This window comes from Cydia fagiglandana, chromosome 3, assembly GCF_963556715.1.
Source record: "Cydia fagiglandana chromosome 3, ilCydFagi1.1, whole genome shotgun sequence".
Lineage (NCBI taxonomy): Eukaryota > Metazoa > Arthropoda > Insecta > Lepidoptera > Tortricidae > Cydia > Cydia fagiglandana.
The window spans coordinates 4784197-4798280 of NC_085934.1; the positions used below are offsets into that span (position 1 = coordinate 4784197).

The 14084-nt window shown below is 39.0% G+C and overlaps 1 protein-coding gene and 1 non-coding gene across 7 annotated transcripts in view; both read right to left on the bottom strand.

The window, feature by feature from the left end:
* The window catches only part of LOC134679889 (PAX-interacting protein 1-like), a 170342-nt gene that overhangs the window by 101754 nt on the left and 54504 nt on the right, over positions 1–14084 (bottom strand). Inside the window, exon 2 of one of the 6 annotated variants that reach the window (XM_063538816.1) lies at positions 11870–11893. The exons of the other annotated variants lie outside the window; for them this stretch is intronic. Coding sequence (XP_063394886.1) covers positions 11870–11893 — 24 coding nt within the window. The remainder of the gene's footprint in view (positions 1–11869; positions 11894–14084) is intronic. 6 annotated transcript variants of the gene reach the window in all.
* On the bottom strand, positions 9913–9985 carry Trnak-uuu (transfer RNA lysine (anticodon UUU)). The gene has a single exon. It is a non-coding gene; the product is annotated as a tRNA-Lys (tRNA).

Below are 14084 nucleotides of genomic sequence, written 5' to 3' on the forward strand. Positions count from 1 at the left end.
AGGTGGCTTCTAGTAAATCTAGCGCACGTTGGTGGGGGTCGGCCCTAGGTAACTTCTGCGAAACGCCTAATGATTCTACCTCAGAATGCCGTTTCACAAGTTGTAAGGCCTCGTCGTCCGCGGTATTAGGCTTTGCGTGCCCAACCAATTGTACCGCGGGCGCGATTCTGTCCGCAGTTTCGTGTAGCGTCAAAGTCATTGTCGCGCCTTCGTCAAGTGGCGCGAGGGTTTGGACGGTACCTAACGGTTCCGACACCTCTACAGGCATGACTTTGTGACACGTCTGCGGCAGTCTAACATTGAGTACTGCAGGTGCTGCCGGGACTCTATTACCGCTCGCGGACGCGGCCGCGTTTCGACCGTGTAATAGTTTATTATGTCCGGCTTCGCACTGATTCATGCCACACGCGACATATTGGCACCCATAAGGCTTAGGGTGACTCGCGCCTAAACATCTACAGCACAATTTAGCACCCTTTGCCAAGTCCCATCGCTCAGATATAGTCGCGGCTAGAAATTTCGAACACTCACTAACTTTGTGTTCTTTGCCGTTCTTACATATGGCGCACGCATCGCGCGAGACAGAGACAGACGATGTCTGCTGCCTGGGCTGAGCTCTGGTTGACGCTGGCTTTTTCTTTAAATTACCATCGCGGTGCTTTACTTGAGCTACGGTCGATTTATTAAAACGTGATCTATTTCCCGTATCACGTGGGTATGATTCGTGGGAATCTGACTCCGAATCCGAACTATAGTCGCGAAAGGGCGCGGGACCCAGTGAGAGCGCTGCTCGATCGACTGGGCTCGCGCACGGAGGAAACCGCGCTTCGCTCACTTCGCGATCCACTAGACGCATCACGGTAGAATGCGGGGGCGCGAGACCCAGAGAGAGCTTGGCTCGATCTGCTCGGTTCGCGCACAGAGGAAATCGCGCTCACTGCATTCCGTGACCTGTTAGACGGCTTATGTCGGTTTACGTGCTTGGCCGCAGTGCTAATTTCGTTAAGAAACTCGGAAATCGCAACTAACCCGGGTGATTCTACGTTAGACTGCCTATATTTGGCCCATTCATAGCGCACTATCAGATTCAATTTATCCACGATTTTATTCACGAGCTCAGGCGCGTGCAAGTATTTCTCTTGACGCAAGGATCTAATGGTGGCGACGGCATTCGCTACATGCGCGGCGAATGAGGTTATATTAGAATTGTCTTCGGATAAACGCGGCATGCGTTTAACGTTATGAATTTCCGTAAGAACAATCTCCTCAGGGTCGCCGAACTGCCGTTCCAGCGCTTCCATTATCTCGTACGGATCCTGCACCGTGTACATTATTGATTTTACGGCCGTCCGAGCTTCGCCCTTAAGTGCGCGCCTAATCCGACTGACGTTATTGACGGCACTAAACATGGGCGACGTATCTTCGAACTCTGCCCTAAATGATATCCACTCGGTGATATCTCCGCCGAATGCAGGTAATTCCGGCGGTTTATGGTACATTGGCGCGTAGGTACCGTGCGGTACCTCTAAAGTGCGCGGGGTTGGTTTGCTAGTCCGATCGACGGCTGCACGCGGCGGCGGATGCGTTTGCGCGGTCTCTTTCGGCGGCGGGATTTTAACGTTTTCCTTTGCGATCTCGTGCTGTAACCTAGCTTGTCGTTCTACCCAACTTCTAGTCCGTTCTTCGACGGTCGCGTCACTGCTGCCGACAGACTGCGCCTTCAGTTGCGCAACCTGCAGCCGTAAATTTGCAGTGTCGGACTTTGTCTTAGTAGCTTCGACGGTCGCGTCACTGCTGCCGACAGACTGCGCCTTCCATTGCGCAATCTGCAGCCGTACATTTGCAGTGTCGGACTCTGTCTTAGCAACGGCTAGACGGGCTTTACGAACCTCGAGCTCGGCCATTAGCACGGCCAATTTATTATCGCGTTCCCTAACCGATTTGCGACTTTTATGTGAATCGCGATTAGACGGCGCCCGCGACGGCGACGGCGGCGCATCGGCGTCTTTATTCACTAGCGTACCTGACCTACTACGATTTACTACCGTGGCATCTAACGTTTCCGAGTGTACCGACTCGTTTCCACCGGTAGTATTCGGGTTGCCACTGGTGCCCTTGCTCCACGTATTTGTCTCGCCGGACGTAGTCTTACCGGACGAGGGGGTAGGGGTGTCCATGTTGGCTGCGGGCGCAGGCGGGCCCTTGGTGCGTGGTCGTAGGCTCCTTGCTTCCTTTTCGGACATCTTTCTGGCTGGAACCACTTCACTTCACTTAACACACGCGGGGGTCCCTAACTTGACCTGCCTATACCTATGACTGACCGTTACTGAGCGCAACGTCAGTGCCCTAAGCGTAGCGTGGATCCCTCGTGGCACTGAATCTCCCGCAATGGCAAAGTGCTATGCCTAGAACGTTCGAAAGCAGTGTGTGGGTATCAACCATGTGACACATGCAACGAAAGTTGCCAGGACTCGTGAGCGGAGGACGACCTACGACGCTGCACGGTCCGACCGGCAAGCCGGTAAATGGGTTACGGAAAGGTATTGGGGTTGGGTCTGAACCGAAGCGAACCTCTAGGCCCAGCGCGTCCTTTATTCTGTCTTGCCGTCTGAGTCAAGCAATGTCGCTTAAAACTCAGCGCGTACTTGTTTCTTTCTTGCCGTCTGATTTAAGCAATGTCGCTTGAAACTCAGCGCGTACGTGTTTCTTTCTTGATGTCTGAGTTAAGCTATGTCGCTTGAAACTCAGCGCGTACGTTTTTCTATCTTGATTCTGAGTTAAGCTATGTCGCTTGAAACTCAGCGCGTACGTTTTTCTATCTTCATTCGGCTTCAGAAGGACCAAACTGTGGAGTGTAGACTGTAACTTTTAGTGAAGGGGTTCGTTGGGTGAAGCGTAGAAACTCGCCGCTGGAACGCGCTGGCCGCTGTGCTGTCTCGAAGTCCGCTATACCTCCATTTACCGGTATATGTGTTGTGTGAAATAAAAACACATATATCTGAGTTTATTTACTGGAGAGTGTTCAGGCAAGTGATAGAGTTAAGCTCTCTGAGTTCTCTGAATATGCTACAAATGGCTCGGGTTTATATAGGAATGGCCGGGCGATTTGTATCTCTGAACTAGTGGGTATTATATGCAGAGTGAGTTTTATTTATTTCTGCCAATCTCGTTAATTATAAGCACGTATGAAAGGAGCACGAATCCTAGACTTATAAATAGATACAATATTAAGCACGTATGAAAGGAGCATGAATCCTAGACTTATAACTAGATATAAAACATTCCACGCAATTCATTTAACATAATATACGAGCACAAAGTAAAACATGATATACAAAAGTAAAAATAGCAACCTAAACGTAAAGACTAATTTAACACATGCATGAACCCTAATAGCTATTTACGACAAACACTTTGCATTGCTTCCTCTTTAATCGCCAAAACCTACAATCTGATAAAACTATTCCACCCATACCGAGTGAAGCGTGAAAAAAAGTGGTATTTTATTGTTGTACATATGCTAAAATGTAGTTTAACAGGGAGTCCACGATGTACAGCGAGCAGGCCGGATTAGACCAGAAAAGATGCTTCTCTCAGATAAGAGATGGCATGATGCAAGCAAAAATCTGTGCAAATGATTCAGCCTCATCAGTGAAGAGTACGCACTGTCTACAGGAGCTGAATAGGCCATTTCGTGGAACTTTCTTCTTTGTAAGTTATTCTTACATGTATTTTGTTTCGTCTGTGACAATTGTGTCTACGAATAAAATATATAAAATTGATTATGTTTGACTTAATAATGGATAGTTTGATGTGATGTAGATTTTTATGGTGATTCCAGCAGTGGATTAAAAAGGGTGATGATGATGAAGAATTGAAAATTTAACACAAAACGGCTGTACATAATTAATTCTGTGATGTGTGGATCCACTACAGCGTGTTCAACCGTAACCTATACACATATTTTACATCGAAATGTTACTAAGTATGTACATTACGTTGTTATTATGTAACGAGAAATGCGTATACGCACTGCAAACGACTAACGCAATGGCGACTACGTCGATAACTTATTTTCGCCATGAAGAAATCTTATTATATTGCATTAATATGATTAATAAAGAGATAATAACAAGTTTATAAGTGTGCAAATTCTTAATTATGAATGAAAGGAATGTAAAAAAAATATATCAAGTAATAATGTCGTACAGGTATAAAATGATTACCGTTTAAGAAGCTAAAATTTAAGTACCTAGTAAACGTCCTTTTCTTAAATATAAAATAAAATCATTGTAGCTAAATCACGCCCTTGTGCACAGGGTGTGAACTAAGGTTTTATTTTAAATTATTACATATATTAAAATAATGTAGGTACTCGTATATCCTACAGCTCAGCGTATATTTCGAATGTAAATTTTATCTAGTTTTCCAACAAATATTCTAACTGAAGAAAAAAACTGTTGATGTGGAAAATTATTTACGAAACCGTCTATTTTCCCATTAACATTTATTTTACTATTTAGTTTACTAACGGCTTACACAGGCCCATTTGTCCTAGATATATGACAGGTGTAGATAAACCTTCAAAGGGTCGGTGTCAAGTTGATCGTATTTTCATGTATAGTAAAGGGTTAATCCCTTGTATTCTGTATTGAACGCGCCTCAGCCCGGGCGCAAGTTATTGTGAAGTCTGGCCGAGGTACGCCGAGGTTATTCCCGCTAGGTCGTCCAGGGTGACTTAGCCTGCGCGGGCTTCGACCCTAAAGAACGCTGGATTTGTGTAGCTATAACTACACATTAAATGTACGACTTTTTGTACTATTTATAACCTATATGAGTTTACTTTATAGGCGCGTCTCGATTTCTATTATTTTAAGTACCTATGTAGAAGCCATGGTTAGGTAGAACAAGTGGACTGTATTTGAAAGATTTAAACATAGGAGAAAAAAAAGAGAATATAACGCAAGAAAAAAACACGTTATATGTATACAATGGTCAAAGAAGAAGAGAACGCTGTGGTGAAAAATATCAGTAAAGTCACAGATACATTTGCCACTTAAATTTTAGAATGGTGTTCATATTACGTGCACTTCAACTCTTTTGTGGTGCGCGTGCCGCGACCGCTGCAGGAGACCATCGAGTGCGCCGACTTCTGGCCGAAAGGTGTCGTGTTTCGGAGGTTCCGGGGCAAACTGCCGAATCCGACTCAAGAGCAGCCGATGCAACGGAGCCACGCCGTTTTGTCGACTAAATAGTGTTTAGTTTTAAGTTTATAAAATACATATGTATGTTAGTCTGTAAGGTATTTGTAATATGGGCCTTGTTGCCTGAATTAAATTTCTAAATAAAAATATTAAAAACTTTTTAGTATAACTAATTACATACTTTACTTACGTAAGATTTTTACAATTGTAGTAGATGCAACTCTGTATATCTGTAGTCCGGTAAGAATTCGGATTCAAAAGGAACCTAACTCATCTGTCGATACATTATTTAAAATTGTTTAATTTCTTTACTAAACCTTGACGCCCAAAAATAAACATATATTAAAGGACACGTTTAACATTAGCAGTAGGTATAGCCGCTAACATAACTTATTTATTACCCTATATCCTACATACAACTCATGATCTTTTCGACGTTCCAAAGCAATTCGCTTATTCATACACCTATTGAGTAAAAAGCATTGCTTCCGATTAAATATGGCGATCCATCATCAGCGCCGATGGTACTCGAGCATCGACCGCCGCAATGCGGCGCAGCCATGGTTCTTCGAAACCCACGTGTGCCTCACTTTTTGTTAAATACCGTTTAACATGCAAACGTCTATGAGTGAATTGCAAAAAAATGGACATGGTTAAGCACCTGTAATTAGTCTAAAGTTAATTGATTCCATTGTGTTACCACCGTTAAGCCATTTCTATTTAAGTTAGATGCATGAAAGTGTGTTAGTGTATGCTATAGACTTACATGAGTATGAATTAAGTACAATAAATACAATACAATTTTCGTAACACAAATGAATCCATTAAGTTAAGACTAATCACAGCTTCTTAACTGCGCTTAATTACGTATTTTTTTTTGCAATTCACTCTTTTGTTGTGTTTTGTTAGGCTACTCAAAAATTAATGTGGCTCCCTCATTATTAGACTGCAAAGGTAATCGGAATTTAATAATAGTAAGTGTAGACGCACAAGGATTATTTTTAGAATAGGTACTTTAGTGACGTAGTTTTACTCAAGAACGGCATAGAGATTATTCAGGAAAACGAAACCGTTGCAAAGTTTTTACTTGTTCTACTTGTTTCATAAAATTCGTTTTCAACTCGGTATCGGTCACGTTTTCAAAAACGTTTCAAATGTTGACGCCAAAATCTATTGTTATCCGACACGTGACGGGGGTCAAGTGTAATATAAATAAAAACAGCAGCAGGTACTTCTTTGTTAAGTATTTCATATTTTATACAATTATTACTATTAGGCACAATATTTTTGCAGTGAAAATAATACATAAGTATGGAAGTCTATTTAATTAAGCATAGAACTGTAATATATATGTATCATTTATCGGTTTTGTTTGTCTTAAGTTACCTATTCTGTTTTTTTTTTGTTTAACGCCTGTCAGTACAAAGTCTCTATCTAAGACGGCCTTTATCCAAATACGTTAAATTAACTTTCAAAAACCACTAATAAATAGGGGACCTACTGGTTAGCCTTATGCTTATGCCGATCAGGTTCACATATTGGACCAACATAAGCTAAGGGACGTGGTGAGTGCGTTAGAAAGAGCAATCTATATTGCTCACTCATTCCTCTGTATGTAATAGCAATGCCCTTGTTTTCTTTAAAAAAAATAGGTTACCGGGATTTCTCACCTGAGTACCTACCTAAGTAAAAAGAAAACAAAAAATTGGGTATTCCCAAGATGGTGTTGCATTTGTATTGTTAAATAACAATGACAAAAAACGACGTAGTAACATAACAATTTGTTTGCTACGTCGTGGTATTCCCAACTTATTATACATTTAAAGTAGATTTCGACAATAGTGAATTATTTGACAAAGAAGTGCGTAAAAAAACACTGAAGAGCCATGGCCATTTTTGGTTTGACTTTGCGATTACTTTTGTATTTTGTACCTCTTTAAAAACAGGTAGGTATGATATAAGGCTATAGATATAAGATCGTCCGCCTTTGTGACTGTAAGCCCCATTTGCACCATCTCACTAACCCCGGGGTTAAGCGTTTAAATCGTTAACCTAGTGTCAAATTGTACTGTTAATCATGGCAACTCTAGGTTTAACCGGTTAACCCCGGGTTAGTGGAATGTTAGTGTTACAATACAATACTCTTTATTGCACACCTCACTAGGGATTGCAATCCGGTCCGGCGGATCCGGTAATCCGGCCGGATCCGGCACATTTTTAATGATACCGGATCCGGCAAAATTCACCGGATCCGGTCCCGGATCCGGTAAAGTGAAATAAAGCGCTAAAATATAAAATAACAGCTTAAAACACTGCTAAAATTTAAAAGTTCTCGCCAGTATTCGAATTTTCTCGCTCGCAAACAGCAACACAACAACTTGTTTGTTAGTTGACGCCAGTCTTCTAGCCGACGAAATATGTGTCGTGAGATTTCCGTGCACCGTAAGTACTGGATTGGTTTATATTCAATTTATTGTGTTGTTACATTGTAATTTAATGTACATGTTCTTTCGTTTTATTTTGTACAAACCATTTTAGCCCACTTATAATAAGTGTTACCTGCATTTAAAATATAATGAATAAATATTTATAAAATTAAATAGAGAAATATATGTTGACTTTTGACGACCGGTCTGACCTAGCCAGTGGGTAGTGATCCTGCCTGTGGAGCCGCGATCCTGGGTTTTCGAATCCCGGTAAGGACAATTATTTGTGTGTTGAGCACAGATATTTGTTCCTGAGTCATGGTTGCTTTCTATGTATTTAATTTTAAGTATTTGTATATTATATATCGTTGTCTGAGTACCAACAACACAAGCTTTCTTGAGCTTACCGTGGGGCTTAGTCAATTTGTGTAAAAATGTCCTATAATATTTATTTATTATTTGTTTTTTATTCATCATTCTTCTTAGGCTAGGTTTTTATAATATGAATATAAAAGTAAAATATAAAAACACTTACAAAACAATAAAAAATACATATAAACACATTATAAAAAACCTAACCTAGGGTGCCGCCAGCAGCGGGGCAAGGCCCAAGCTGCCGGTGGTCAGGGCTGCAGAGAGAGGAACCGGCGGACTATCCGTATTTATTATTATTATTATGTTATTTTGTTATTATTATGCTACTAAATGTACTTGTATAGGTATACACGCTTATTGATTTTGTTTGCTAAAACTAAAATGGTTGAATTGAGAGCACCTTTTTGTTGGAAATGTGGGTTGGGCTATAGATATTTTAAGAGAAAAAGAAGATTTTATTTGTGGTTAAGTAAAGAAAACGTTGATTTTTGAAACTTAAAACAGCCATCATCGAATTAAACTGTTGTGAGACATACTAACATTGAATAATTTACGGTTTAGACTCACTTGCCACTCGCGCGACATGTTTCGGAGAGCCTAGGTCTCCTGTTAAGACACCCGTTTTATTAATCCATTAAAAAATATCCTTAACTTCGCATATAACGCTAAAAACATGATAAAATACGTGACTTGATGAATTTTTTATCCGCAATGCCAATCCGACCGGATCCGGCCGGATCCGCCGGATTGAGGCCAAAATCCGGCCGGATCCGGCCGGATTCAAAACCAATCCGGATTGCAATCCCTACACCTCACATAGTTTACAATAAATGTACAGTAACATTAACAAAGACAATTGGATAGTATTGGTTAAAAAGTATCCTGATGCTATTTCTTCTATATTTTGTTGGTTTTCGTTTTGTACTTACTACCCTACTAGTGCGATTAAGATGTAAATCGGTTTGACGAGTTTTATAAATTTAATAAAAATACTTTTTCCTCTTGTTTTATTTGTGGTATAGCTAAGGAATGCAAATCGGTTATTTTTTGTATGGAAATAACCGCGGTTTCGGTTAAAAACCGATTATTTCCATACAAAAAAATAACCGATTTGCATTCCCTAGGTATAACATATAAACAACATTGTAAAAAAAATCGAAAGTTCTCTGAAAAGGACTCAAGTATCTACAAAAGAATCGGGTCTGTTGAAAAGAATTCGAGTTTAGAGTCTGAGAAACTGAGTAGAGTCTTGAAGCAGAAGACTCAAAAGACTCGAAGAATTTAAATTATATGAACTACTAGCGCCATCTATCTTGTATAGTTAAAAACAGACCCCACATACAAGCATAACATGCCATCTGTTGGTAAACTTCGGAACTATGTAGAAAGCAGACCGTGCAGGAACTTGTTAATTTTAGTCGTACAAAGATATCGCAGTTTATTATACGCACGCCACTAGATGGAGCGGATGACAAAAAATTAACACTTGCTAAAAAATATTTTACTATTTGAAATTGTAATGTTAAACGTTAAACCAAAGTACCTACCTAACTTAAGTGTGTACAGGATTATAGATATTCCAATTTATTTATAGGTATATTGGTCTGTAAAATAAATGATTACTTTATTTTTATAAAATTAGTAAATTATCTCATTTTTTGGACTAATCAATTAAGTAAGTGTTCAATAATACAAAACTTAAAAATTAAAATAAGTATGTAGCGAATAATTAATTGATTACCGAAAATGATTATACCTAAATAAATATAAAATAAATGTACCTACTTGTTCGAAATAAAAACATAAAAATCAAATAAGAACATAAAAATGCAAGAAATGTTTTCACTGATATGATAATGTTAAATCGTACTAATTGTAAATAAAACATGAAAAAGCAAAAAAAGAGCCGCCCGAACAGGGACTTGAACCCTGGACCCTTGGATTAAAAGTCCAATGCTCTACCGACTGAGCTATCCGGGCTCATGTCTGCCCTGTCGTAAAATAGGTAGAGCATTCGACAAACGGAATTTGCCGATATGAAAATAATTCGCGTCCAATCCAACGGGTTGAAATAATTGAATCATAATTTTTACAACTTACACGTGTACCATAAAATATTAATAATACATGACCGACATTTCATTCGTTCTCGTAAAGCGATACCAAGCTACACAAAATGCTCGTAGTTCCGCTACTCGCCGGTAGAGGGCGCTATATTTAGTATCTGTGTAGTACGAGTGCAAATCCAGTCCTAACTCACTTTGTTTGAATCGATAGGTACCAATGTTAAATCTTAGGATAAAAATATTAAATTCAGCATATAATAGATACGAGTAGGTATACAAATAATTTTGGACGCGCTGATCGCGCAAAAAGTTAGGTTGATTCAACCTGTATAAAAATCCGTTTTCAGGCTGAACCTACAGGTAAGCACTACGTCTACCTACTGAAATACCTGTGAATCTGTTACTAATCTAAGTAGACTGCAACTGTAAGAAAATATCCTTGATATCTAATGTAATGGGGAAGGAGGACAGGGAATTATGTCGAGTGACCTTTTTTTTTCTTGCCTATTTGACTGTCCCACTGCTGTAGTATCATTACTATAGTATTTTTGAAATACCTTGAGTACGGTGACAGCTGTCATCTTAATGCATATCTTATATTTTAGGTTATAAATTGTACCTATAGTTCGTTTTTTTAGCATTAGAAACACATTTTAAAAATAAGTTACGGCAAATATGTAACAATTATGAATCTAATACGATCATTTATGTTCTTCTGCTTTCATAAGTATTAGTCGTTGATTTTTAAAAAGCGTTTTTCAATTAAAAGACTTGTCAAGACCGCTTACCTTCTTGCAAGTTCTTTCTAATGCTAAAAAAACGAACTATATGAATATAACAGCTGTCGCTGTAGCCAAGCTATGTGAAAATAAATAGTACATAGTTGAAAAAGAAATTAGGTATGTTATAAGTAAGTTCGCACAATATCAGAAAAATTGAGTAAGAAACTGTTCTAGCCTTATGCAGTCAAAACATAAAAAAGACTTCAAACCCCGCCAACAATGCTGCTTCTGCCGGCAATAACCATTCACCCAATGAATGGGTGAATGTAAGTTTAAAAGAAACGCTGAACGTGTTAGTAAGAAAACGAAGGCTAAAAACACTAACGTCACTAACACAGTATTTTAGCAGAATTCTCATAAAAGCACTACAATGGCATCAAAGGAAGATTTTAGATATACTTATATAGGTAAACTCTGGCTTTCATACAAACACTCTTCTTTCCTTTGATGTCAAATTCCTAAAACCTATACCTATTTTATTTAGACACCTATGCTACAAAATACTTCACAAGAAATCTGCTAAAAACCGAACTCTCCTAGTTGGTTAGGATAAAGATAAATGGGTTGTAAATCCGTCAAAAAAGCAAGCCTTTCAATTGATACTTAGATTTTTCACGTTTAATTCGATGCAATCTTGCTAATTCGACGTAGGATAACTATAGGACAAGCGAAAAACTCGACAGGGTGGAATAAAATGACGCGTCGAGACATTATCGAGAGATCGGCAATTTCCTATCGCACACCGATGTAAATTAAACCATAAAATTCCCTAGGACGTGACTGTCGCATACGAATATGCATCTATAGCGCTTGCTTTTAATTTCAACCTTGTTTATATGGGCGTGAGGTTAAATTTCGAAAGCCGCAGTTGGTTAAGATGCGAGTTGGCGAAAGTAACTTGTTTTGATACGATTTGTGACGTCAGTGGAACATTGTGATGTGGGTTCTAGTAAATGGTTCTGCCGCGTCGTTAGGGATTCGTCTCGACGCGTCACTTTTATCAACTAATGACTCACGGTGTGCGTCGCAAACTGCAGTACCTGTAACAGAAAGTTAGCCAGTTAGTGCATTCATTAGAGCGGCTTAGGCCTTGTTCTACCAGTTGTACGCAGTCGAATGCTGACAGTGATCCTGCGGCGCTCCTCTACAAGGCGGAGTTGGCATTCGTTGGTGGTTTTAAGTGGTGGTGGTGGTAGTCCTAATACTGGTTAGTCCGTCATCGCTCCTGGTTCCCCCGGGCCAGGTGGCATGCGTAAACGCAATTCCCCAACGTAAAAAAAAAGGCCTTGTTCTACCAGTGGCGTGGTAAGAGCATCACATACTTCATATATATATGTTGTTTTATTTATGACGTAGGGTGGATAAAGTTGAGGTTACAGACTCCAAAAACTCTTTATAAGGCTTTGCGAAAATAGAGGTGGACTGCATTGAAGGGGAGACCAAGTACATATTAATACTTTTACTTATTGTAAACGTAAATACTCTCTAATACAATGTAGTTTTATTTTATAGATAAGTTAGATTATATATTTAATATTGAAAAGGAACTGGCAAACCTAATCTACCCTTATGACCGTATCCTAAAAATGGTATTTGACATATATCTGAAAGGTCAGGTACCTAATTGAATACAAATAGGGGTCAAACTAAAGGCCCATTTACACGATACAAGATTCTTGTACAAGAATCGGCAATAATTGTATTCAAGTTTTGCCGTGCAATAATTGAATTCAAGAATTGAATCAAAGTGTTTATACATGAGCAATAACCAAAATCTTGAATGCAATTATTGTATACAATTCTTGATGGGCAATATTCTTGACCGTATTTTGTTTACACCAAAGACATTTATTGAACGGCAATAATTGCATGCAAGTCTTGACAGGTCTAAACTTCAAGTTGAATCAAGTATGATGTATTGAAGCCATATTGAAGCAAGAATTGAACCGATTTGCATTGGCAGATTTTCATTCAATATTGAATGGGTGGTAAAACTGATAAAATGAGCAAAAAATATTTTAAATTAGGTAGTTCGGAGATAATTAAATTCATAGAAATTTATAGAAGTCATCAATGTTTGTGGGACACAGAGGATAAAAATTATAAAAACCGTGAGGCTCGCGAAGCTGCCCTTGTAGATTTTGCTATAGAATTTGGGGTAGAAGCTTTTGGTCCCAATGAAATAATGAAGAAACTTAAGAGCATAAGAACGCAATATCTAGCTGAAAATAAGAAAGTGAAGGATTCAATGGGAACTGGATCTAGCAGTGCTGATGTTTTTCTCGTAACACAGTTGCTACTATAGCAGCGACAAGGAACACACCTTCGCGTACGGAATCCATGTCGAAAATAAATATGGATTGGCAATTCTTGTATTCAATTAACTGCACTAGGCTTCGTTTACATGTAAGCCAGTATTGAATTCAAGTTGCTACTTGAATACAAGAATGTCACGTATGTTTAGATAGTGCAAGTTTTTTGTTGCCTCAATTTTATTGAATTGAATTTTCAAGAATCTTGTATCGTGTAAATGGGCCTTAAGGTACCCGGCAATGTTAGAAGGGTGGCGGCACAGACAAAACATCCTCCAGACTGAGCATAACTTAGTCGCGCTACCCCCTCTGCCACGCATACGGTAATTTTACTCCATGTTTGAGTCAAAAGTGTTTTTGTGTGACGTCCGTGTCTTTGAACGGACCAATCACGGCACGGGACTTCGCTCACCTCGTCCCGCGCATTTTTGGCATCATCGGTTGCATGAAATAATTGCTCTAAACTCGGTCTAGATGATTCCTAGTCTATGGGTGGCGGCTATTACTTATAAGGGGAAAATTAAAATAATGTTCTTCAGGCGAATGTTTGTGTAGGTGTACCTATAAAAAAGAAGTCATTCGAATACAAGTACCTGTATACTTAATATCAATAAAAATAATGCGCAATAACATACTTAATATAGTGTTTATATTTAATCCTTCGAGTATACAATTCTGAATAGGTATTCTTATAGATTAAATGTCCACAGTACTTGGATGATTCATTGATTATGGATCTTAACAAATTGTACCAATAACTAGGGTGTATTTCGTCTGAATAAATGTTTTTTTAAAGACATTTGGTAAAATATGTATATGAAACAACACTATTAAATTTAATTAAGAGGGAAACAACTGTTGTAAAATACTGACGGTCTGATGAAAAAGTTTCCAGAAAAATTCAGATTATTCTCATATT